This window comes from Ixodes scapularis, unplaced genomic scaffold, assembly GCF_016920785.2.
Source record: "Ixodes scapularis isolate PalLabHiFi unplaced genomic scaffold, ASM1692078v2 PGA_scaffold6__148_contigs__length_123643588, whole genome shotgun sequence".
Classification (NCBI taxonomy): Eukaryota; Metazoa; Arthropoda; class Arachnida; order Ixodida; family Ixodidae; genus Ixodes; species Ixodes scapularis.
This window is the reverse complement of record NW_024609881.1, coordinates 81,921,715-81,946,870: the sequence shown is the minus strand read 5'-3', so window position 1 is coordinate 81,946,870 and position 25,156 is coordinate 81,921,715. Positions and strand designations below refer to the sequence as shown.

Genomic DNA, 25,156 nt, shown 5'->3' with positions numbered 1-25,156 from the left:
TCTCCTGCACCAGTGCAGAAAAGTGTAGGGCACTGTACTTCCGGTATGTGTATTGGGGTACGACCAGAAGTACACCGCCCTACACTTTTATTGCACCGGTGCAGGACAGAGGAAGAGGGAAAATGCACATTCTCGCAACGCCTCCCACATAACAAGGCGGTCGATTTGGATTTTTTATGCCCTCTACTGAAATTCTCTAGTAGAAACTTTCCGTGTCCTTCAGTGGAGGACACAGTAGATATGTTGGCCAATATCTGCAGCTTACAGTGAGATGACGTATTATCCTTAATTTTTTTTTTTTGACACGTATACAGATTAAAGCGCTCTTAAAGGCGAAAGATGCGCTAACACGGATATACTAAAAGTTTGGTATAGTTGGGGATAACAGGCGAACGGCGAGATAACGAACGCTGTGACGTAGCACTTTTCGAACTGCTTATAGTGGCGCCTTCGTGGCGTTGACTCCTGACGCCGCCATCCGCGTTTAACCGCCTCTCCAGAGATGCTGAAAGCGGTTCCCGCTCGAGCGATACGAGACCACTACGACCACTGCGACCCGGAGTGCCTGTCCCTCAGGGAAGGGGACCTTGTGACGGTAAGGATGGATCAATTGTATAGAATATAGCACTCGTCGGCAACCCCACGGATAGCATTCTGGATAGCGTTGCGGCTACATCTTACGGAGAGGGGTTCCGTGTATCTGGCACATACCGGCACCGTACACCTTTCCTAAATGCGATGGCGTTTAGGAGCATCGAGACGTCTTTTTGGGGAGGAGTAGAGTGCCTGTATTACAGAGAGTTTTAAAGTGCTTGGTCACGTGGTTTTAGACTTAGGCTAGGTGGCACAAGCTACCGCCCGTTACAAGGGGCGGTAGCATCCATCCATGCATCCATCCATCCGGAACACGTTCGCAATACGAGCTGCGAAGTGGTGACGAAAGCGTTGATCGTCTGCAGGCGTCTCGGCCTTTCCGCCTACTTTCTTCCTCGCCACCCGAAAACGCAGAGCTTGCGCACTTGCAAGCAGTCTCCGCGTGGAGGCGCGTCCGGCACTCAATCGCAGATGCTCCCCGTGGTTTGAGATGGGCCCTCTCTCTAGGGGAGGGCCCATCTCAGACCACGGGCTCTAGGCTCTCTAGGGGAGGGGAACCGACCGTGGCACCCCTAGCGGATAGGTTGAGAACTAAGGCCACGGGCACAACAACAACATTTGTCCGTGTTTCTGACGCAGCGCTCATATTGACATAAACCGAAAGCTGAGGCAACTTTCTTTTCCAATCTGAACAGAGTCCACAGTTATTGTGTTGGGCAAACACCGAGCTGACCGAAGCTCTGTGGAAAACAGGCTAAACGAGGCGCCCCCTATGCGGAGTGCAAGTTCGTCTGCTTCCTGCACAGGGGTTGCTATGATGTAAGAATGCCAAGCTCTTATTGGTCGATTGAAAAAAAATATATATATACTGGGTAGACCTCAAGGCATCTAGCATTGAGGTCTACTGTCCTGCCAATCAAAGCCAATCAAAACTCGGCGTCGTTCTGGCGTCACCGCAACCCCTCCACAAGAAGCAGACGACTTGCTCTCCGCATAGCTGGATCTTCTCGCCAATGCGAAGCGCAAGTTCGTCTGCTTCTTGCTCAGGGGTTGCGGCGACGTCAGAATACCGAGCTCTGACTCTAATTGGAAGGATAGTGGGTAGACATCAGTGCTAGCTGCCTGGCTAGCTGTCTTGAGGTCTATCCACTATCCTTCCACTCAGAGCCAACTAAAGATTGGCGTTTGGGGGATCGGTGGCCGAGTGGTCTAGCGCACACCAGCTCGGAGCACGTGGAGCGAAAGCTCGCGCTGCAGAACCCAGGGATCCTGGGTTCGAGCCCCACCCCTGCCCGTTTCGATCTGGATGAGCATCGTACCGGCGTGCGGTCGTGTGTCACTACTGCGTGATGCACGTTAAAGACCCCAGGCTAGCGGCTGGTACCGCACTGGCTAAATTTCTCATCTACAGCTGGGAGACTCGTCGCCCCTGTGAGGCAGAAGTTCTAGGCTGTATAAACACACACACAACCCAATTTTTTGATTGGCGTTTCTATGTCCCCGCGCAGCCTCTGTGCCAGAAGCTGGTGAACCTGCAATCCGCAGCTTTGGCCCCACGTGCTCGAAAGTATGGTTACCTAAAAACCTCCCGCGTTTTCTTTTTTTTCTGTCGTTTATTTGTGTTGTTTTCTTGCCAGGTCCTGCACCAGTCCGAAGACGGCCGGTGGAAGGGCATCGTGTTTGGTCCCGGCCACAGCTCTAGGGCCGGCTACTTTCCGGCCACTGCCGTCCAGCTCGTCGACAGGCAAGGTCAGAACCCACGCAATTCTTAGCCTCCTTATAGCTATTTCATCACCGTGATATATAAAAATAAAATAATAATGCTATATTTACGGTAATAAAAGGTACGCTATAATTTTTTTTAATTTAAAGTTTACCTTTCCAGTGCTTATCACTCAGGCGAAAAATGCTGAGTCACTGCGCTGTGGACGCTTTTGCGGAGTCTGATATTTCTCTGAAGAGAGTTACTGCTTATGCTCAGGACTGGTTCTATACAGGCCGGTAGACATGGATGACCGCGCGCAGAGCCGTAAATGTAGAGAGTTTGGCCATTCGTTGGGAAGTATAGGAGACAAATGAGGAGGCGCCATTGGCCGAAAGCGGGCTGGGCGTGTTCCAGGGCGTCTTCAGAAATTTAAATGTGACCGACCAGAAGCCGGAAATAATACCCTGGCGGTGGTCGCGAGAAACAAACCTGATAACTGCATTGGAGTAACTCTCAATGGCTGAAAATATGGTACACGTGATGTTTCATTCACGTTAATCCAAAACGATGGTGGAAGAGTGCGACTAGCGGAACGATCGACATGATCCGTACGCCAAGCGCCGAGGGCCGGGAGTCTGCCGTCCGAGCGGTCACACTCTGTCCGCGCAAAACAGATGTGCGCGGCGCATTCGGCTCTTACATCTTTCTGCATGGTCATGATCAAAACAACACGTGCACCCTATTTTCAACCACGAAGAGTTACTACACTTCACTCTTACGCGTTTATTAAAACCATATACGAACATAGACTTTTGATCAGAACTGTTTGCCGCTACCACCGCTAGGGGATTCTTTTCGGCTTCTGGTTGGTCAAGAGAGCATGCCAAGCCCTCTTTCCGACTCTGCCGCACGCCCTGACTCTGCCCGCGCCTCCCATTGACCAAACTCTCTACATATACGGCTCTGACCGCGCGCAGAGTACGTGTCGTAATTCAAGATGGCGACGCCCGCGTAGAAAAGGTCTGTTCGTCACTCCAGCGGTGTGCATTTAATTAACAGATTTGTGTTGAAGCTTAGTCTATCCAGTATCTTTGGAACACTTTAGACCTGCGTATACAGAGTGTGTGGAGGTGAACAAAAACAAATAATGGGCGAACTCCCGAGGGCTGTGTTGGTTGGCATTGTTTTTCCTTGTTTCTGAGGACCTTGAGTGGGTAGCGGACGCTTTAGAAGTATCACCGCCGGCAACCAACTGCGGTACCTCTCGAAAAGCACAGGATATCACCAAAAAAAATTTACAGTTTTTATTTATTTATTTTTTTTTTTTTTTTTTTTTTTTTTTGCCGCAAAAATAAGCTAGGCATTGCGGAACGCTCATTCACCGCCCAAAGGTAGCGATAGAGGTCACAGCCAGATGCCAAAGTTTCAGCCCGATCCGATACCTTAATCAAACGTTTTAAGTGATTTTCTGAAAAGTTCAATGGGAAAATGGCGGCCGACGGAGTTTTCAAACACATGGGGCTCTACGGCAACAGAAACTGAAGACGGGCAAAAATGGGCTCCATTTTCCCATTTAAATTTTTAGAAAATCACTTATAATACTTTTGAACTTTGGCATCTGGTTGTGACCTCTAGCGCTACCTTTTGGCGGAGAATGAGCGTTCGGCAATGCCTAGTTTATTTTTGTGATAAAAAAACAAAACAAAAAAAAAACTGTCCTATTTTTTTTTTTGTTGTTGTTGTTTTGACGCCCTGTATTTATACGGGATCAACGTCCGTCCCTGTTCCCTTAGGTGAAAAGTAAGGAAGAACTCGAGGAAATGGCGGCAAATCTGCCGAAGGTATCGTGGGTGCATCTTCGGGGCTACCTCTTCGACTAGCCTGGTCCATATATACCCGAGAACGACTTAAAATCAGCAAATCCCTAATCGCGTTCAACTACTTCGTGAACGGCAAGGCATCGGCGGTGGGCACCTATCTCCCCCATGGCGCCGAAGACATGCGCCGAGCGATTCCCCGCAGGGGCCGCCGAGCCGGGCCTAGACTATACCTTCTGAAAGTTTTTATTACGCTTCCTTTAGCGCAACACGAGTATCTGTAATGGCTGTATAACACGTGAGCACACGACACTATAGGGTGTTTGCACATGACGTCAATCCGCCATTTTGTTGTTAGTTTGTTTTTCCAAACAAATTTACAAATTTAAAGGATTGCATCGCAACCGGTTGAAAAGATGTCAGCGTGGTAATACGTAAGCTTCTGTGCTCTACGCATTTGAGTAGTCATGTAAATCCTTGGAATGCTCGAGTTTGGCACACGCCAGACAGTTTACAACAACAAAATGTTGGATGAAATTACGTCAGTGAAAACACCCTATATGAGGTATTCACTGGACGCCATATTTGAGGGCGATGTTTAGAGCGCATGCTCAGAACGAGCTCACATTAATAGCCTGCTAAGACCGGCAACCTTGATTGTACTAAATGCACGGGGGGATCGGTGGCCGCGTGGGCTAGCGCACACCAGCCACGGAGCACGTGGAGCGAAAGCTCGCGCTGCAGAACCCAGGGATCCTGGGTTCGAGCCCCGTTTCGATCTGGATGAGCATCGTACCGGCGTGCGGTCGTGTATCACTACTACTGCGTGGTGCACTTTAAAGACCCCAGGCTAGCGGCTGTACCGCACTGGCTAAATTGCTCATCTACAGCTGGGAGACTCGTCGCCCCTGTGAGGCAGTCCAAGTTCTAGGCTGTATAAACATACCACACAACCCTTTTTTTTTTTTTTGTTTCTAAATGCACGCTTTAAAATGACTACGGAAGCTTGCCGTCAGCACGCGCTCAACAGCAGCGCACACGGATATGGCCGCCAGTGAAGAAAGCGTCGACGGGAGAGCTCGAGGCAGGAGAGCGCCACGACAGCAGAACGCCGCGACACGCGCACGACAGGCGAGCACTGCGACATGAGAGCGCGTGTCGTAAGAGCGCGCGTCACGAGAGCGCATGTGCGTGCCTTGGGAGTGATCGACATTGGGGTCTTCACTCACATGTTTTCACGGAGCTGAAATTTCGACACCAAATGGAGTCGCCTGGCGAACGCTTTATGCTATTTAATTGGCTGAGTACGCAAATTAAGCTGGGCGAAGTGACACAAGCGCGGTGAACGCAGCGGTCTGCAGTAACGCCATTTAAGGTAATTTCTTCGGGTTATCTATCCTAACACAATACTTTACCGCGAAATTGTTATCGCTGCCGCTGATAGAGTGCTACTTTTAAAATGTGTGACTATACTTTCGCTCTCGAGACAATTCTACCTGTCAGTTTTGTCCCCCAGGAACAAAAAAAAAAAAAAAAAAAAATCGAATCATATATCAATATAGGGGGGAAAAAAAAGATCGGTTTGGTGATAAACTTTTTTTGGAGATTAAACATTTTAGGTATTTACTGAGAGTAAGGATACAGGAGCCTGTGCGCGCAGGTGTTACATAAATGTTATTTCTGGCAAATGTCGGGAAAACATAAAATTCGTAACGCGCTAGAAATCAATCCCTTGGTTCCTATGATTAATGACGAAATATAAAGCTGCACTCCCATATCGTGCAGTGCAGGCTGTCGTGTAACAGACAATACAATGTATAACAACATAGACCTTTTCAAAAAAAGGCTCCTGGCCGGTTCCATTTTTGTTCGCGCGTATGGCGCGTGATTCGCTCGCTTTCTGAAGCGACGAACACGCGCCTGCATGCTGGGCCTAGGACTTGTGAATCGTGGAATGGTGTATTGAAGGGGATTCGATATACCTGAACGTTCTGCCACGGGGAAAGGCAGCTTAGTCACTGCAGCTGTTGTTCAGCGCTCTCGCGTCGCTCTCTATAGGGAGTGTTCCCTGGCGGCCATAGCTGTGTGGCGCGAATGCTGAGCGCATGCTGACGGCGAGCTTGCACAGTTCTTTTGCAACGTGCATCCCGCACCATCAAGAGTGCCAGTCTTCGCAGCCTATTGATGTGAGCTCGTTCTGAGCATGCGCTCTAAACAGCACCCACAAATATGGCGTCCAGTGAATACTCCCTATATGACGCGCTCTCGTGTCACGTGGTGCTCTCCTGTCCCCTCTGTAATGCACAATTTTCTACTGTTTTGACGTGGTTTTGACTTGTCTGCTTTGGTATTGAAGGTTGCTGTTCCTGATCACAGTGCGCAGTGCATTTGTACGGGCCGTAATGACTTATCGTTGTAGGAAGATGGTCGGTCGAGGCGGAGCCGCATTCTCGTACCGGTCGCCTTGCGCCATCTGTCGGCAGCATATCGAAGTAAGGCTAGCACCGTCGGCCGTCGACCGGCGATCACACAGACTCGGCGGCGTCACGGGTGTCCCTCGTCTCGATATAATCGAAATACCTTCACTCGTGACATTGGGAGCTTTCGCGGGATTATTCGCTAGTAATCCAGGAGTCTTTGATCTCGCGAATACTGAAAAAACTTCGGCGATCGGGTCGAAACCATGCTCGCACCATGTAACCATGCAGCCAGCGCGCTGATGCATCTCTTTGCAAAAATTAGGGATACTACAACGAAATTTCGGCGCTCATTTTTTGGTCTATATGTGTTCAAAGGAGCAGTATCACATCGAACATACCAATATCTTGTTAAAAAAAGTCTCGAAAAGGAAATTTAAAACGAATTAAACGATTAGCAAAGAGCACCTGATGGATGTCGCTAACGCCTCGTTTGCAATGCCCGTCTAGGAACCTTGACAGCTAGTGACGGAGGTTGTCTCGCCTCCGGCCACGACGAGAGAAGAGGGGCAGGAGGAACTCGCCTCTTGCCGAGAATGCCTTTTGTGCGTCGCAGAAGTCGCTATTGTCCCCCTACAAGATTACAGAAGATTAACTTGTCACTCAAAATTCGTACAAAAGCAGCCGGTTCGGTGGCTGGAACGACTAGGCCATCCTCTCGACGTCAGCCTCGCCGTAGCTTTGCTCGTCTTGAGACGACCTATGTCACTATTACGTTGGATGTCACGTGGTCTCCGCTGGGCCTTCTCCGAGCGCTTGCCAGAGTGGGCCGTTTATAACGAAAAATACAGCCACCAGGCTCAAAACACAAACGTGCCATTAGGGAGTTTTAGAATAACGTACGCAATTTTAGCGCACGCTAGCGCTAAATTTAGCGCTTGTATTAGCGCACGCGACGCGAGAGAGTTTTAGAATAGCGTTTCTCCGTCGCGACGCAAAAGCCCAAGCATCTCGCGCTTGCGACGCCACCAAGATACAGTCATAATTTTTATTTCACTCTCAAAATGCTATAACTTTAGAAAAAAAAAGTTTTTTTGGTCCAGAGTACCATTTTAGATTTGTTTAAACACGAGAAAGCGACGCGAGCGGTTGACCGGTCGTGCCCGCTTGCGTCGCCTCGGCAAGAGAGGTCTCATGTACTGACCTTCGCACATCGTACCTTCGCCGAGAAGTGTTCGCGCGTCGCATGCATCATGTTGCCGGTGATCGTTGCCAAACCGAGTACACTGTCGTCTCGTATTGAAAATCGCAGTCGCGAGGATGCCGCCGACGTCGCACTCACGACGCTGCCTCAGCAGCCGCCGACATAATCCTGGAAGCCGCCATTTTTGCTTAACTCTGCTCGTCTCGGCTTTAGCCAACTTCTCATCATGAATCCTCCTTGGAGAAGCGCAAAGGCTCTTTGCGTACGCACGCTATTTCCGAGAAATAGCGCACGCTAAAATTGAGCACGCAAAGCGCAAAACCTGGTTTGCGTTCGGAGCATGCGCAGTGGCGACGACGCTATTCTTTGCGTGCGCAAAGGTTTAGCGTGCGCTGTTCTAAAACTCCCTATTGTCATTTACGGATATTGTGGATCATATTCAACCTATTTTTGAACACGACAGGGATATTTCAAATTTCGTTGAAGTACCCCTTTAAGCCCAGGGGCAGCAGATGCTACAGGCGCGAGCATGTGGCCCTGAACAGTGCGCTGCAGGAGCGCGCGTGCTTGGCAAGGACCACGGTGTGGCAAGGACTCTAAAAGCACGGAGCTCGCTCTTGTACTTTTACTTTCTACTTTTGTTCTGCTTTTAATAAAAACAAAATGGTATTCTTCAGAAGTACACTTAAAGTATATTTTGAGTTGAATAATAGTCTTTTTTTTAATTTATTTAAATTTAATTTGCGTCTGTCTCCATAGTTGCTAGACTGGGTCGACTGAAACGAAAAGTGCACAAAAAGTATGTTACAGGTACACCTCGGATATTTATAGTATATTACAATTATCTCGAAATATATGCTTCAAGGTGACTTTCTTCATAAGATGTCTATTTTTAATGGTGTGCTTTAGAACAAAGAGGATGAAGTCATCCATACTGGTGGGGCCATAAGCAAGACGGGGTCCCACCCTGCGCACTTTCCTTTTTTGGTTTTGGTAGCAACACACACGCACACACACACGCACACGCACGCACGCACGCACGCTTACACGCACGTATATATATAATGTTGCTATAAATATGCCATTGATTGTCGAGCGCCGACGCCCTTCACAGTGTCACTCAGACGGCTGTCACAGCGGGCGACGGCGTTTTTCCTTTTCTCTTGGCGTTATTGTTATTTGCTCCGATCCAAGCTGCGTGTTAAGGTCGAACACGTGACCTCGTATTAACGCGGCCGTCCGTGACGTCACTTCCGGTCGCGCGCCCCTCTTCAAAGCGACATCTGCTTCCTGCAAGGGAAAGTTGGAAGCTCTTTTCGTTACTTCAGTGTGTGTGGTGTTTTTTTTTTTTTTTTCGTGTCCGTGTTTTTGAAAGGTCATGTTTTCAATTTGAGCAGTAGCAATCCCCCCTTCTTTTTTTTCCTCTATTGTTTTTTTTTTGTTTACTTCACCTTAGGAGTGACAGCTGTTCGCAAAATTTTGATGTTCGCCCCCTTTTTTTTTCTTTTTTCATTGGTCTTTGATTGTAATTTCGGCCGGGTTGCTTGCTCCCCGAAAGATACATTGCAGCTCGCAAGGTGACGGTAAAAACATAAAAAAATAAACAAAACGAAAACAGAAAAAAAACTAAAAAAACGACGTAGGAAATAAATACGCAACAGCTATATATATATATATGCTTCGTTTCTCCTACGGACGCACCGCAACGGACGCTAACTCGAATCACCTCAGCCAATCCGGTGTGTCCTCCGATCGCGTCTCCGTTCCCCTTCCAGGGGTCACGTGACTTCACATATGGCACGCGATTGGCTCGGACGAATCACAAACGCTCGCCACGCTCCATCGTTTGGCGAAACCGAGTATCGTAACAACGTTTCGAACTGCGAAATTTTTTTGTTTTTTGTCTCTTTTCTCTCCCCCCCCCCCCCCCCCCCCCGCACACACACACACGCACACACAACTGCACTCAGTTATTCGTAAGTGCCGATACCCAGCTTGCAGATATCGTTTCTCAAATTCGATTCAAGGTTTCTTTGTTTGCTTCTTCTTTTCTTTCTTCGGTGAAACTAAATCTTATTATTTCAGAGTTCGCTGCGGTTATTTATTTTTTTAGGAAAATAAAAAAGGGGGGGGGGGGGCGTTTATACGGAGGAACTTTGCGTGGAAGCTGGTTCCTATGGCTGTTTCCTGTGCGCTTAAAAATCTCTAAGGGCAAGAGATTGCGGGTCTTTTATATTTGAGCACGCACTCAGTCACGTCTGGTCGATCGCCAAACAAATTTGGAAAACTTTAAAAAAAAAATTGAAAATTGACGATTTAGAGTTGCACTTCAGCGAGAAATTTTTTCTTCTTTGTTTTCACTTAATATCAGTGTGTTTGTGTGATATATTTGTTGCGTCCTTTGTAACGGTAGGTAACCTGCACTGCTTGCCTGCCTTGACCTACAGTTACCTAACCTATTAGAAATATAACATTTTGTTATATAATTTGTCCTATAAACGTGTCTAATGGCATCAGAACAAGTTTTTTTTGGAGGGGGGGGGGGGCAGGGGAGGGGGGGGGGCAGGGGAGGGGGGAGGAGAGCGACAGCTTACCCCATGTAATTATTACATTATATGAAAGCTTATACAGATTCTTATACCACCTTATATGTGCTTTCATACTTGGATGTAGTCATATAATTTTTTTCACTAGAGTGATCTACTCTAAACCAGTTCTCAAAAAAGAGAACATTTTCGTATATGATTTGTTCACCATGCATGCCAGAACTCAGAACATTTTATCAGTAGACATTTGTATGTAAGGGTATATGAGTTCTCATATATTGTTGTATATTTATTGGACACATTCATGTAATTTTCACTAGGTGACCTAACCTAACTCAAGCTACGCTAAACTAGCTTAGCTTAACTTGTTGAACATCTGGTGCAGTTCCTTGGTCGCTTTCGCGGCATCAAACCGATAATCGCCGTTATCATTATCAACGTAGGCTAGGTGGCGCCAGCTACCGCCCGATACAATACCATCCATCCGGAACACCTTACCCGCTGAAGCGGAAGCTAAACTAACGTCGGACTCTGGCCTAGTATAACCAAAGCCGTCCATGGATAACTTAGCAGAATTAACCTATCTGAACCGAACCGTACTTTAACTGTACATAGGCTAGAGTAACTCAATATTTCTTACAATACGTACAGGTTGTGCTTTCCCGCAACCAGCGGCAGTAACGTTTGGCTGAAGTTTTCCGCCGCGCTTGAACTCCCGTCAACGACTGCAGTTCACGCTCTGGCAAACTATTTGAGGCATCCGCCGGGAGAAACGAACCGAGTTTTTTTTTGTTTTTTTTTCTCCCAGAAAGTAATAATAAAGAAAGATAGTACGAGTTGTCGAAAGGTAAGGCTCCGCTCAAATATGGCACCGGCGGTTCAAATTTCAGATTCCCAAGTTAGAACTTGAAAGCAACTAACTAAGAAAAAAAATATTTATTATTATTATTATTATTTTAGAAAAATAGTGTTAGCGGTGTTTGCGAATACACAGAGACAAAAAACGTCTGCGGGGCTGAAAACAAACCTCAATATTTTTTTTTTTCATTTTTTTATAGAAATTATTTAAAAAAAGTATATATTTTCTAACTTTGAGTTTTAGATAGCGTTAACTCCGAAACTTTGTCAGCTTACAATCCCATCGCTGACGCTACTGTAATCTGGCGAAGACAGCGAGCGTTCATCTCTCCAATGCGCGCAATGTGAAAAAAAAAAAAAAAAAAAAAAATTTTTTATTTTTATTTTGTTTTGTGTTATAGAAACAGCTTTGAAACGGGTTAGTTGCTTTTTCATTACATAGCTTGCCAACTAACTTACCACTTCGTTACCAAAATTGCTTGCCAAAATACCAGCAGGGCACCCCAGACACAGCTGTCTCTCCTGCATTTACAGCCTGCGTCTTTTTCATGTACACGCGCATAACGTACACAGAGCGCGGTTTAATCAATAGGGAGTTTTCGTAGATCGTTTTCGCCGTCCCGCAAGGCCCTCCGCAACCCGCTAGAATAGCGGGAACTCCACAGTCAAGGCTATCAGCGCGCAGGCGCAGTAGCAACTTCTTCGTTGCGGAACGCTTAGCGGAGGGGGCAGCGCGGTCTACGAAAACTCCCTAATAACGCCTGGGCCGTATCGCCTACCGTGAATTTTTACTCACCAAGATTTTGACGGGCTCAGTCTATTTTAGTATTACATACACCAACTCTACCCTCACCCATCACGCCACTGCAATAAAGCTTCTCTATAAATTGAAAGAAAAAAATGTTGGGAAGAGGGGAGGGGGGGGGGGGGGGGGGGCTTAACGTGTTAAATTAACGATGAGCATCTGGCCCGCCCCAGAGGAAAACTGAGGATTTATTTCGACCACCTGGTGATCTTTTGACGTGCGACCGTGCGCCCGACAGCTCGGTTACACGGCGCCATTCTCCGCAGTAAGCCTCCGTCAGATTGCGGGCACCTCGGCCGGGATTCGAACCTGCCACCTGGGGTGTGCCGCTGCTTTAGACACTTCATCTCACGCGAATGTTGTGTGGAAGTACCGCCGCGAACGAAAATATCTCGGTTATAATAACGAAATCCGTTTTGCGGAACCTCTGTTTACAAGCGACTTCTCGGGACCAAAACGTAACCGGAGCTTCGTGTTTGGAGCGGTCCGGACTTGGGAGGCCGCGGCCGGTCGCTGCTCTTAGAATTTCAGAACGGCAAGGCTGCGCAGCTCTCGCGGTTCGAGGAATGTTCCTTCCCAAGGCCGTTATTCCTCGGTGCCGTGTAAACACCACGGCCCTTATCTTTCTTTAGCTTTCTTACACGCTCTCCCTCTTTTACAACGCGCGCGCACACATACACATATACAGACAGACGTATAGACACACACACATTCGTGCGCGCCACAGTGCGCGCCACACTCGTGCCCGACCTGTGCCCTAAAGGTGGCCTCTAGTACGTGACGTAGAAACTCCATCGCCGCGGCCTTGTTTCCTTGTTACACACCCTCTGTCCGGGAACGTGAAACGAAACTCTGCTTTTGTCCTTTCCATGTAGGTTTTCCTTTTTGGGCAGCTGCACTATCTGCGTCACTAAAGCAAGTAGGCTCGGCTAAGTATCGTACAACTATAATAAAGGAGCGATCAGCTGAACCAGAGAGTGAGATAAAGCAGTCCTTTGATCGCGCTGGGAAAACGACCGTTGCGTCGCGGAATGGGTCTCGATTGGCGGCCATTTTGTGTATTGCGGACGACAAGAAACAGAAAGGACGCCATAAAAAAAAAAATGTCGAAGTGCAAGCGGGTTGCGCGGATCGTTTGACTGCAGTTGGGGGCCATTCTTCGTTTCGCCGTAATTTGGCAAACGAACGAACGTCTGGCCCCTTTGAGCCAATCGGAGCGACGGAGGTTAAGCACGTGACGGTCCTCCTTACCGAAAGTACAGCGGCCAGAGGGTTACCCAAGCAGTTCGAGAAAAGGGAAAGGAGGGACCTTCTTTTGTGTGTTGCAGACGTCATTTTTGTCCCCCTCGGAGATTAGCCTAAATATATCACTGGGAGTTTGATTGGCCTGTCGCACGAAATTCGCACAAAATTGGTTTTCCTTTCTCATCCGCCCGTGGCTGCGACAGCACAGCGTAAAGTCACGTGCTTCCCAGCGACGCGCTGATTGGCCCACTGGCACCGTAGCCTTCGCCGTTTCCCAAGTTACGGTGCGACCGTATCGGGCTATTTCTTGATTGTGGCTTATGATGGGCCCGCGTTTGTAATGGTGGTTTTGGGCGGTGGGATTCACTCGATACTACCAACTTGCGAGGTTACAAAGGCACAAGGTTGCGAAACAAAAACAGGGAATTTCCCTTACTGTACTGATAAGGGGGTACGTTTGTGGGCTCTTCCGTTAACTCTTTTAGCGGATTTTGAGACAGTGCTCATGAAACAAGCTTGTCGTGTGTTTGGAAGATTTTATAAATTATATTTCGTTTCATCTCTATTTGCTCTCGACGTAGTAACATAAAAACTGTTAGTAAGCGTAAAAAAAAAAAAAAAATCAGTTTTGGTGATGTATATACGTAGACAGCGCCATGACGTTATGTTGTTCGGTAACAATTTATCCAATGCAACGCAGATACTAGGTACTAAGCCGGGATGCGTGACGTTTATTCCACAGTACTGATTAATTCAGGACTGACAGGAAACCGCGAAAAAAGGAGAAAAAATGATATTCCACCTTTTAGGAAATGTATTCGTCCATTCCGTCAATACCGGCCGAAACTGCAACAACCACTAGTCCTCTGGGAGGGTGTTCTTGACTCAGCGCGCGTTTACCTTCGACGTTTTCAGTTGTAGTTTTTTTTTTTTTTTTAATAAAATAGTTTCCGCAAAGTTACGATCTTTGCAACCTTGAGTGGTCATGCGCTGTCGCCTTTCATAAAACCTTGACTTGTTCGGAGTTCGTAGCGCCTTTCAAAAGGACGTCAAAAAGAGCAGACGACAATCGGAAACTTTCCAGACCGCCGTCTTTTCATACTCTTTCCCTTCCTTTCTCCATGTGGTTTTGCGTTAAAAAATAAAAAGGGGAGTAAGAAAATAAATGGTTTTGGAGAGATCGGACTTCCAGAAGAAAGGGGGGAAGCAAAAAGCGCGCGCAAACTTAACGCCGGTTGTGCAAGAGCGCCCAACGTTCACGAAGTGTTTTCGGCCGCAGAGAGTGACCGGTACCTACTCTAGACCCGCAGCCGCCGTACAACCGAACGCTTCCGAAAAGAGAGGGAAGTTGCGTCACGTGAGTTACCTTTCCGGATGAAAGGGAGTAGGTCACGTGACGTCGGCCAGGTGGCGCCACGGCCTTACCGAACACGAGCGGCGAACTCTGCAAGCATCCGCCAGGTGCAAGTTTGAGGGGAGTGAGTTGGTGCGAGCGTTGCCTGGGCACCTCGGCAAGCAGCAGCAGCAGCGGGCTGCTTTTGTGGGGTGTTTGCTCTGCCAAGCCCGCGTTCCTGCTCGGCCGTCCATCCACGAAAAAAAAAATCAAGTCCGTCGTTTTCTTCATTTTATTTTAGTCGTCTATGCTGCCGAGCCGCCCGAGATCGTCCGAAGTCGGCGTTGTCACCGTGTCCGTGCCCGTGTTGTGTCCAGCGATGACGGATACAGCGATCGGATTATTATAACACCTCGCCCCCCAGGAATACAACTTGATGCCACGCAAACTCTTGGGTGAGTCCGGCCGGTCGCCTTACCTGCGCTGCCTCGGGTGTCGAGGGTAGCGTCCTTGTCTGATATTACAAATGGCTACCAAGGTCGGTTTTTCTTTTATTTATTTATTTTTTATCTTACGCGTGTTTCGTTTTATTGCTTGTCCTTCCGCGAATTCACTATTCGCCCCTACAACACGCCACGAAATGTTCATCTGCACCGTCATTTTAAATACTGATCGTTCGAAGCAGGATGATCGTTCATCGGACTGTTTATGTTGTTATCAGCGAGATCGGTGCAGACTGAACAAGTACAGACATTTTTTACTTGTTTAGTTTTGTTGAGCTTTTTTTCGCGAGCGAGCTGAAAAATCCGGTTAGGCCGGGTCGGTTGACACTCGCGCTGAGTGTTGACTCAGACCGAATTCCTTTTCCTGTTCGGTTTCGCGTTCATACGATCGTGCTCGCTCATTCAGGCGTTGCTTTTGTGCCCGCGGCGCAGCGTGGAAACCGTCTGCTTCGGTCATCGTTTGGTAAACGTGATCTGTTTACCAAACTTGGTCCGTCTGCTAATAAACGTAATCGGTCTGCTAAACGTGATCCGTTTGCTAAGCGTAATCCGTCAGCTAAGTTGGTCCCTCTGCCAGCGTAATCAGTCTGCTAAACGTGATCCTCTGATTTGTCAACTTGCTGCTAATCATTGCTGTTCTATTGTTAGAACGACATATTTCGCCTTCAGTCTGTGCTAATGTCAGCTAATGCATGCCGTTCGTGCACATTACATTATATATTTTATTATTACAGGGTATGTATTTAGCGGTTACGGCGAGAAATCACTCGGCGTCTGCTGATTGACTCACTCGTCTGCTTCGGTGAAGTAGTGGCTTGTTACCCAGCACTCCAGTCTGCTTCTTACTTCCGCGACCAGAATAAAAAGGAAATATGTGTCATCGAACACATGATGTAATCAAAAGAAACGTGAAGATGGTTTATCTGTCTTGTATACATATTGCAGGTGGTACTTAACAGGGAAGTGGCGCGTCCGCTATCTGTAGCTTTTGCGGACAGGAAGGAAATGTTTCGTGTACAACGCGCCACGCTGTGTTAGAGGAAGAGTTTCTCTTCTTTTTCAAAATTTGAATTTTTTTTTTTTTTGTCGTCTGGGTATTCGTTTGTGGCTTTTTAGATTTTTTCACCGTAAAAACCCGCACTGGCTTCAAAGGATTGACTTGATTTCCCACGTCTAGCGTGCTTTGGGGAGAGGGGGTTAAATCTCGGAATGGTGATTTATAAGGATGCGTCACGCTGCGACTTGGCAGACGATAAAGTGCGGTGTTCTTTTCCTTATGGCGTCCAGACAACGTTTCGTGGCGAGTTATGCCTGCAATGCTCGACCCCTTTTGAAAGTTTTGACACCACAAAATGTGCCTTACTGTACATTACTTCCTACATACCAGTAATAACCAGACTTGGTGGGTGTGATTAGCTCTTTGTAGCAGAATGATTTTGGTACCTAATTTTATTTGTCATTAACAATTTGTGTGAGGGAAACCAAACAAGCTTGTTTCGCTAACGACAGCTCTGTTTAACAATTTTACGGATTTCTGATCAATCGCATGATCTTTATGTTTATTTTTAACTCCCATGATTTGTCTTGTGCTCTCGAAATATCGCACAAAAAATTGCCATCTGGAACCTCTGCAGTCTCACACAGCCTCTGAAAGACGTCACATGTCCAAGGCCTGTGACGTGGATGATGTTGACGCAGAACCTAACCCCTATTGTTTCTCGAGGCAGTTTGGGTGGCCTTTGCAGTCGGCGTTTGTGCTTAAGAGAATCTCTCCTTCAGTTTCTAGATTATGTATTGTTCATGGCACCCTCACAACGCCAAGAAAAGCCAATGTTAAAAGCCAGTGGCTACCCTGGGCTCACAGACTGACTTGTCTAAAGGGACAAAGCGTGTGTGATGTTCCATATTTGCTTAGGGCTCAAATTATAAATAGACTTGAGGCCCGTACAAACTTCACAACATCATCTGATTTTTTTTTTTTTTGTAACTCAGAAAACTGAAGCCTCTGAAGTTTGTGTGGCTATGCAGAGAGCAGGTAATCTGCTTCTTGCACAAGAGTTGCGGTGACGTTACAATGACGTCATCACAATTCCTGCACATCTGACTGCCGAGCTATGATTGGTTTTGATTGAAAAGATTGTGGGTAGACCTCAATGCTAGATGCCCTGAGGTCTATCCACTATTTTTTCAATCGTCCAATAAGAGATCGGCGTTCTGACATCATCACAACCGCTGAGCATGAAGCAGACGAGCTTGCGCTCCTCATAATCCTGAGCTTTTCTTGGGAAGCATTCAGAAGTATTGCTAATGGTAGGGAACAGGGATGCAAATTGGGGTGAGGGGTGCAAATGTTTGTAGGGGTGGTGCAAGCTACTGCCCAATAAAAGGATATAGCCATCTGTCCATCCATCCAAACCTACAAGCCATACCTGGAGAGCCCTCAGATAGTAGCAACATCAGTACCACATACACACAATCTGTCTGGCACAAAAAAAATGCAGCTAAAGTCATTCTTAGAAATATATTCCTTCTGCATGGTATATGCTTTGATGTTTGGTAGGGGTGTGTGCATAGCTCTTAATCCTTGACCTATTGCTGGCAACAGAGGCCCCTTTTTTCTATGCACACAATACTAGATGAAATTGGTTGAACAACACAACGAATCTCGGCCTGCTTTTATGTTGTAATGACGCGGAAGAAGGCATGACATTGGATTGTTTGCGCAAGGGGTCACAAACCTCATGGCAAGCTCCGTTTTGCGGTCAATGATCTTGCTGCACCTTTCTCTTGTCTGGGGATCGTTGCACAAACATGTGGTAAGGATCACTTAACGTCTGATGTTTTTTCTTGACAATATGGAGGATTAAAATACTTTAAATTATACATTTTTATTCCTCAAAATTACCTGGTCCTTATTTAGGCACATATATCTTATGAATGTGACGGGTACTTGCATGCTATTGCAGTCCGTTTCGTTTCGCATGAATAGCAGTCTTGGTTTACCCTTGATACAAAAGCAAGCTGCAGTGATCCTTTAAAAATTTTAAGACTCGGTTCTTGAGCTGGTTATCCAAACGGCAGTCGCATGAAATACCCACAAACTCAAAAGCCTTGACGTCTCATGCCCCCTGAAGTCCCCTTTATTGCATTCAGTGGTATATCTCATTTGAGCTACCATGTTCCCCCTTTTTTGTCTCTTCACACACACAAACCAGCATGTGTATCTTGCATCTATGTTTACATGAAAGCTGTGATGCAACGGATCACGTCTGCAGTACACATTTCTCACTGTCCTTACATAATTTATCATAGACAAGCTTTGAGCATGTACCATGGAGGCAAGCTTAGATTCATGGAATTCAAGACATGCAAACTGACATCTGTACCTTGTATTCCATGTTTACATGAAAACTTGGGTGCATGTTCTCTATCGGTACATATTTTTCACTTTCCTCGCACCATTTACCGTAGACAAGCTCGAAGCTTACAATCTGCACCTGTCATCTAGACAAATTGAGATCTATTTCAGTTGCTTACCCAAACGAGCCTGTAAGATCATCACATCCAGAAGCACGTCATGATGACTGCTTAACTGTCAGACAGCTTGTCCAGCCGGCTGCAGCCAGCTCTTGTAGCTTTTGACCACATCACACGTGGGTCTTAAAACTAGGACAGGGCTATTTATATCTCCCGCATCAGCCTTCAAGTCGCAGGCCACTAGCAGGAAGGTCAGCCTGTCGGCCTGTTCGAAACTCGAGGTAATCGAGACTCGCACCAGGACACGCCTGTGTTTTAGGTCAGGAAAAAGACTCAGAATCCTGGGACGCATCTCTCAGGGCAGTTGTGCGTTGCACGATGCCCTACGACCTCCCCCTCCCCAGGCTTCAATCAAGCGTCACTGGCATTGAGACAGCTGTGACGGCTGACGGCAGGCGACGCCTAGGTGAGGCACGAGCCTCTTATTGACAGTGGCCACCCACTGTCCTTTGTTGTTCCGCCCTAGGACTCACTCTGGAAGCGCTCGGGGTTTCCTCCAGGAAGAGGTGCCACGATCCAGCCCCCCAAAGTGCTCCGACGGTGAATTGAACTCCCGCACGGAAGTGCATACGGAGTTGCTTGACCTCCCGGGTGAAAATCAGTCTGGCTGAAGCTGCATTATGGAACTTGTGTCAGCTGTATCCAGTGGGGTCCAGGCTGATTTTCAGCTGGATCAAGCTTGGACCAGATCTGTAATTCAGCTCCAGCTGTACTCATTTTTATTACGGGTGGTAGCGGGAAAATTGATTTGCTGGCTACACCTGATGGGTATCAAAAAAGTATTTTTTGGGTAAGAAAATGTTACAGGAAAGTCTTTCTATGCATTCAGCTGATTGATATTGAGCAAAAACACGATCTCGCAAGATGGTGTTTTTGCTCCGTATGCAAAAACACCATCTCATCCGGTCAGTATCAATTGCCAGTAAGGTCAGCAGTCATTTCAAACATGCAACATTCTATAGCAACTGCTGAGGAATTGAAATGCAGTGCGGATTAGGTCGGGGGGGGGAGGGTTCTGAAGACCTGTTGGGTATGCAAATCGAGCTTTTCTTTGAAAAGTAGTACACATATTATTGTACTTTTGCTCACATAGTGTATCCCGCTCAATGCAACGTCAGCCATCTAATTTCGTTTTAGCTGCTAAATTGCTGTCAGGTCACAAAGGTATTTTTGGACTAGGGCTGCAAGCATGGAATTGTGTCAGCAACTTTCAGCTTTCTCCAAAAACAGTCATTTTTCAATCCCCAACAAGCGAATTGAAGCTCTTGGCAACACCATCAAGCAAAACACAGAACTAGCTGTAAAGTCAGGACAGCTAGTTGTAATAAACAGCTAGCCTATCTGTATTTAGACATCAGGCAGCTCAGTGAGGCGCCAAGATTGCGAAAAGGCTGAAGACATGCGCGCAGTCTGCAAAACAAGGCCGTAAGCCGACTCGTGTCCTGTCGATAACCCCGGGTGCGAACCATCGGCCAGCCGTCAGTCTGCAGATGCGAGATAAGGCGGGCATTACAGCCGTCGTCTGCAAGAGTGATCAAAATGGGAAGCGGATCTGGTTTGCACGATTGCAGATTGAGGAACTCAATCCAGGAACCTTTAAAAAAAGGGGGGAGTGGAGGGAGCTTGTTGGGCCGCTATCAACGCGGGGCGGAAACAGCAGAGAGAGGCGTTACTGCGACTGACTTCCTTCTTGCGTGGCCCCTTGCCAGGCACCATTGCTTAATTTTGCTTTTTTCGCTTCACCCCTCGTTGGTTGTCGAAAGATGTCTGGGGTTCCGGAGTTCCTCCTTGGAGCCCTGAAAAATAAAAATGAAGAAACTAAACTACTTTTTATTAGATTTTTTTTGTGCAGGGAGGAAAGGGCTCCGTGTTCGGTTTCAGGAGGAATGTGCATTGCAGGGCTCTCGAGTTACGTCCGCCCTCATCAAGGCCTGCACGATTGGGTTTCACACTGTAGGGGTTGGACTGCTGAGCTCAGTTAACCCAGTTTGGGTTTGTTGGAAGAGGATTTATTATGTTCAGCTGTTATGTTGTTCAGCTGCTTGTCTGGAGTGAAGTTTCTCGGATCTGTATCGAGGACGGTCTATGAAGGGCTTGATGACCAAATGTGATTTGAGCTGTATTCTGTCTTGTAACAAGGGCTAGGTGAAAGAGTTGTTCCTTTATGCTTCACCCTTGTGGCAGCATGCAATGATTGCTTGGGGAAGAAATCATGCTAATCGTGAGTAGCTCTGCCGGCATTGTTGTTCTGTGTCGTGGTGGTTAGTTGGGTTCTATTGGAATGATATTATACGGCTCTTCGTTCTCCAGACGTTCAGTCATTGCAGTAATCTGCTCAAATCCTGCTTAGCAAGCGAGACACAGTTTTGAGTTTTTGCTTTATTGCTTTAACAATGAAATAGATGTCTCAAATGAACTTGGAAACAACCCTGAAATGAATGGCTAAATATATTTTGATCCATTTCCTCATTTCTTAACCCATCGCTGGAGTTGCTGACCACAGGAAACCTACTTTACGTCGATGGCGTTCTTATCATTAGCGAGTTTCCAGAAGGCTCTACAGAAGCTGTGACGGGTCCTAATTATCTTAAAGGACATTCACGGGATCTCTTTTTTAAACCGTTTCTACCCTTGAAAGCAGGTTCTCACCGTGGACAACTCCACGGAGACTTCGTCCTGTCCAACGCACTTATCGGCTTGTCTTATCGAGCACTTGGGACAGCAGCGTCAAGACGCACAGAGATGCATTACTCAAGATTATGTCCCAGTTTATGGAGCGCTTGCCTGCTATTGCAAGATAGTCTTGACCTTAATGGCATTCTAATGCCCTGTGGTGGGGGTTCTTTGGTCAGTCTTTTGTGCGTTTCGGACGTAAAGCTGCGTTTTGCATCTGTGGATGTTTGGAGCGTTTCTGCCTAAACTGCCCTTACGGTCAATTTGCTGTGGCATGACAAACAGAACATTGTACGAGGAAGAAAAAAAAGTGGTCATGGTCGATGTGTTAGCCTGTTCCCTGATCATTCGAGTGAGCTTTACGTGGTGATAATCTCGAGACTGTGGGTTTCGGCTCATTTTGATGACCATAGAACGACTGAAGTTATTGTTGTCTCACCCTTTCCTGCGTTTGTTTTTTTCCATATTTACGTGTGAATGTATGTTACCGTTCGCACCTTTTACCGACAGATGTTTTCCCCATTGTCCCATTTTTATGGCTTTCGAGGCACTATTGAGATCCATGTTTCAGACTTATGAGTGCAAGGCTGCAAAATTCAATGCACATCTAGGTGTCGACATTTCTTTGTCACTCGAGATTTTTTTTTTCACACCATTGAAATTAACTTTTATTGTCTTTTTGCATGTGGCCATTTTGTCTTCTTTGACAGTTGTTCGAAATATGTTTTCGAGTACTCATTCTAGCTTTCGAGGCAGGTGTTATCTTGAGAAACGTCGTCAATTATTTTTTTAATCTACCTTTGACCTTGTGTGGCAGATGTCAGCCTCGTTGCCACTTGTCTGGGGCTGACGGACAAAGAATGAAGGACGGTAATTGTACAAATATGGGATGCCTAGGTGGCATTTCTCGGTTCTTCTCGCACCTTTACAGGCAGCTGTAGCCTGGAAGGATTGACGCCTTACTGACACGACTCAATGCCTCCACATACTCCATCTTGGCCTGGTGTTTGTTGAAGCTGCTCTTGCTTGTGAATGAGTTCAAGGTGTTTCCAAAGAATGGGATGGTGCCCCATCTAATAACAGCATTTTTTTATCAACTCACTTGTGACTTCAATCTTTTCCTAGCCAATTACACTTTTCTAGTTCTGCATAGGTGTCTGTCCAAGAATTTGTTTGTTCTTTCGAGGCAAGTCATCCCTGCCTGGTCTTCTGTGACCTTCCTACTATTTTGGACACACTCGTTGGTTTAGTCGGGTGGATCAATTAGCTCTCTCCTGGCATCGCTGAGGCTTGCTTGATTACATGGATCATAGCTTGCCTCATGTCTGAGCTGTGGTAACAATATTATTTGCTTGTTTGGTATGTTTGATCTTTTCCTGTCGCACAACGTGCATTGCCTTATGCTTAGTCTGAGCAAGTCTGCTGGCAGGTGGCATGATGAGATGCGGAATGGTCAGTCATTAGAATTTTATATGCCCAGCACTGACTCTTTTTTTTGCGATTCTGTAGCTGAGAGCCTTATTGGGTGTTTTTTTCAAATGAAGACGGGTGTCAGTGAGGTGTACTGCGCTCGAGTACAAATGTTGGATGGGGTGTCACACTAGGCAAAGTGGGCCAACTCGAGGTGATTTTACAAACACCGACAGAAGCTTTGAGCATGTGTGTTGCCGTTTTCTAACTTGTTGAAGATTGCCATCCACTGCGGCACTTTACCATTGTTCTTATTGATTGTCGTAGACATTCTTTTCCTCCAGATTAGTTAGGGAGTGTTGTCTACATAGTAAGAGGAAACCTGGCAGCCTCAGCACCGTGGAGCTGGATTCATTTGACGTTCATCAACCACGATAAGCTTACCCCAGTTGGTTTAGCAATACACGCACACACACTCATGCCGGTGACGCGGACCACACTGTTTCCCTTCCGAGCCATTTTTCTAGTGGAAAGCACTCGACTCTGTGTGCTCGTGGAGTCGTAGCACGTCGGTTTATTTTGTGTGCGGGCGACTCTTATCAGAGGTTCCTTTCAGGCAGTTTCCTGCTTGCACTGTGCGTCATACCCCACACATGCGTGAAACCACGACCTTGTATTATAGACAAGGAGCACAGTGTTTGTCGAAGGTGTGTATGTGTGGCGGCACCTCGATACAAGAACGTAATGAAGACTTCTAGGGCTGTGCTTAGAGGTCGCCATGTTTCAAAACAGCCTCTAAGTAGGAGGGTCAATTAAGCACACCAATATAGAGATAGAAATAGAGGTATCTTTCTTTCATTTATTTTTTAAAATACTATTACAGCAGTATAGTATTTGGTATGAAAGAATGCAGTAGCATCTAAAATAACACTAGTTGCATTCGGAACTTTAGTAAACTTGTTACAGGGTTTGGTTTGAAGCGTAAATTAATTTGATGATGCAGGGCTAAAGCATAGGGGGGATGATGATGCTGATTGTGCACATTGTCAGAGGAGTACACAGGCATTGCCTAGAAAGGTATACCTATGTACTGTTCTCGCTTGCATAGTGCTTGTTAATACAGTTTTGATGTCTGTAAGATGAACGGACCAGGGCTGTCTTAAGGCAAGATGTCAAAATGTCAACTTACATTTCCAGAACTTTCAGGTCTCTTTACGTGTTCAAAGGGAATTGGCAAACTTTGCCCTAACGCTTGGGAGTGTTGGGAGGAGGACCAGCTTCAGTAACCGTATCATATACTCAGACTGCATTAGTAACTTTTCCCTTCTTGGGAGACATAGATCCGTCTTCCTGTTTACTTTTCTGACATGTCTGCATTATTCGACTTTGTGTTTTGTATTTTCATCACTGCTTTGCCTACTGTAATGCCCTTTACACTCCGAAGGCACTGGTTTCAATAGATGAGATTGAGGCAGTACTTCATTCTAACAGATATTTTATGAAGGGCTTTTTTGTGCATGCTATGCTTGCTATGATTCCAGGATTGTGCAAGCTGCAAGTTCTACCATGCTGGTTACGACTCAATTACTTGTTTAGCACATCTCTACCAGTTCTTGTAGATCTGCAGATCTTGTTTTTTAACAGCTCCACCCATGTTTACTTTAACACTAGAAAAGATTGTTGTCCATTCTATTTTTTCTTCTGAAGTGATTGGTAATCTACCATCAGTAAGTCATGTTTAAGTTTTCCTTGTCATTTGTGACTCTTGTAAATTTATTCTTTTGTTTAATTCAGGCTTTCATAGCATGAAATATATGTTTGGTCAAGTATGGCTAATGTTGCATTACATTTGGAAACAAGCGTTTCTGAGTGCCAACCACTAAGTTTTGCAACGTTTTTTATTTTATTTTGGAGGTTATGTGTAAATATGTTGTCTAGTTGACCTGATTACATTTCTGATATGCTCGAAATGTTTTATGAGTTCAAAAAGTCAAAATGGTTTTATGAGTTCAAAAAGTGAAGGGTGTCTAGTCAAATATGTTGATTAGAAAAGAACCGTGGTCTAAGGGATGAAGGTATCAGTTGCTTCCAGAGATTGGCTCCATTAGCAAGTTCGTGATTTCCAAGAGCCACTGGTCTTTTTATGTCCGATAAGGCTGGCACTGTTCCATCCCTTGTCTGGCAGGGCTATCAGAACAAAGCGTATATCTGATTACGCCCAGGGGGCGAGATCCAGGACGTGTTATCAAAGCAGAGCCTTTATCTATTCATGCCATACGAGCAGCGGTGACCCCGTGCTGCACCCTTTGTCTGAAGTCATTTCTTAATGGAGTTTGCACTCGATATTGGCCCATAATTATCTAATCGCGGCGCTGCTCACAATAACGTCTCTGATGTCTTAATAAACAACTAGGTATTACAATACAAAGGAACTTGGGCGTCTGTCCACTGAGAGTCTGAGATGTATTGGTGGATGTTTCTTGTAGCCGGTACCGCGTGTCGTTTGTAT

General features: G+C 46.4%; 1 protein-coding gene across 1 annotated transcript in view; it reads left to right on the top strand.

Moving 5' to 3' along the window:
• Nucleotides 1–25,156, top strand: part of LOC8029114 (caskin-1) — a 164,868-nt gene that overhangs the window by 24,975 nt on the left and 114,737 nt on the right. The window contains exons 6-7 of the mRNA XM_042294605.1: nucleotides 501–595; nucleotides 2,232–2,343. Coding sequence (XP_042150539.1) covers nucleotides 501–595; nucleotides 2,232–2,343 — 207 coding nt within the window. The remainder of the gene's footprint in view (nucleotides 1–500; nucleotides 596–2,231; nucleotides 2,344–25,156) is intronic.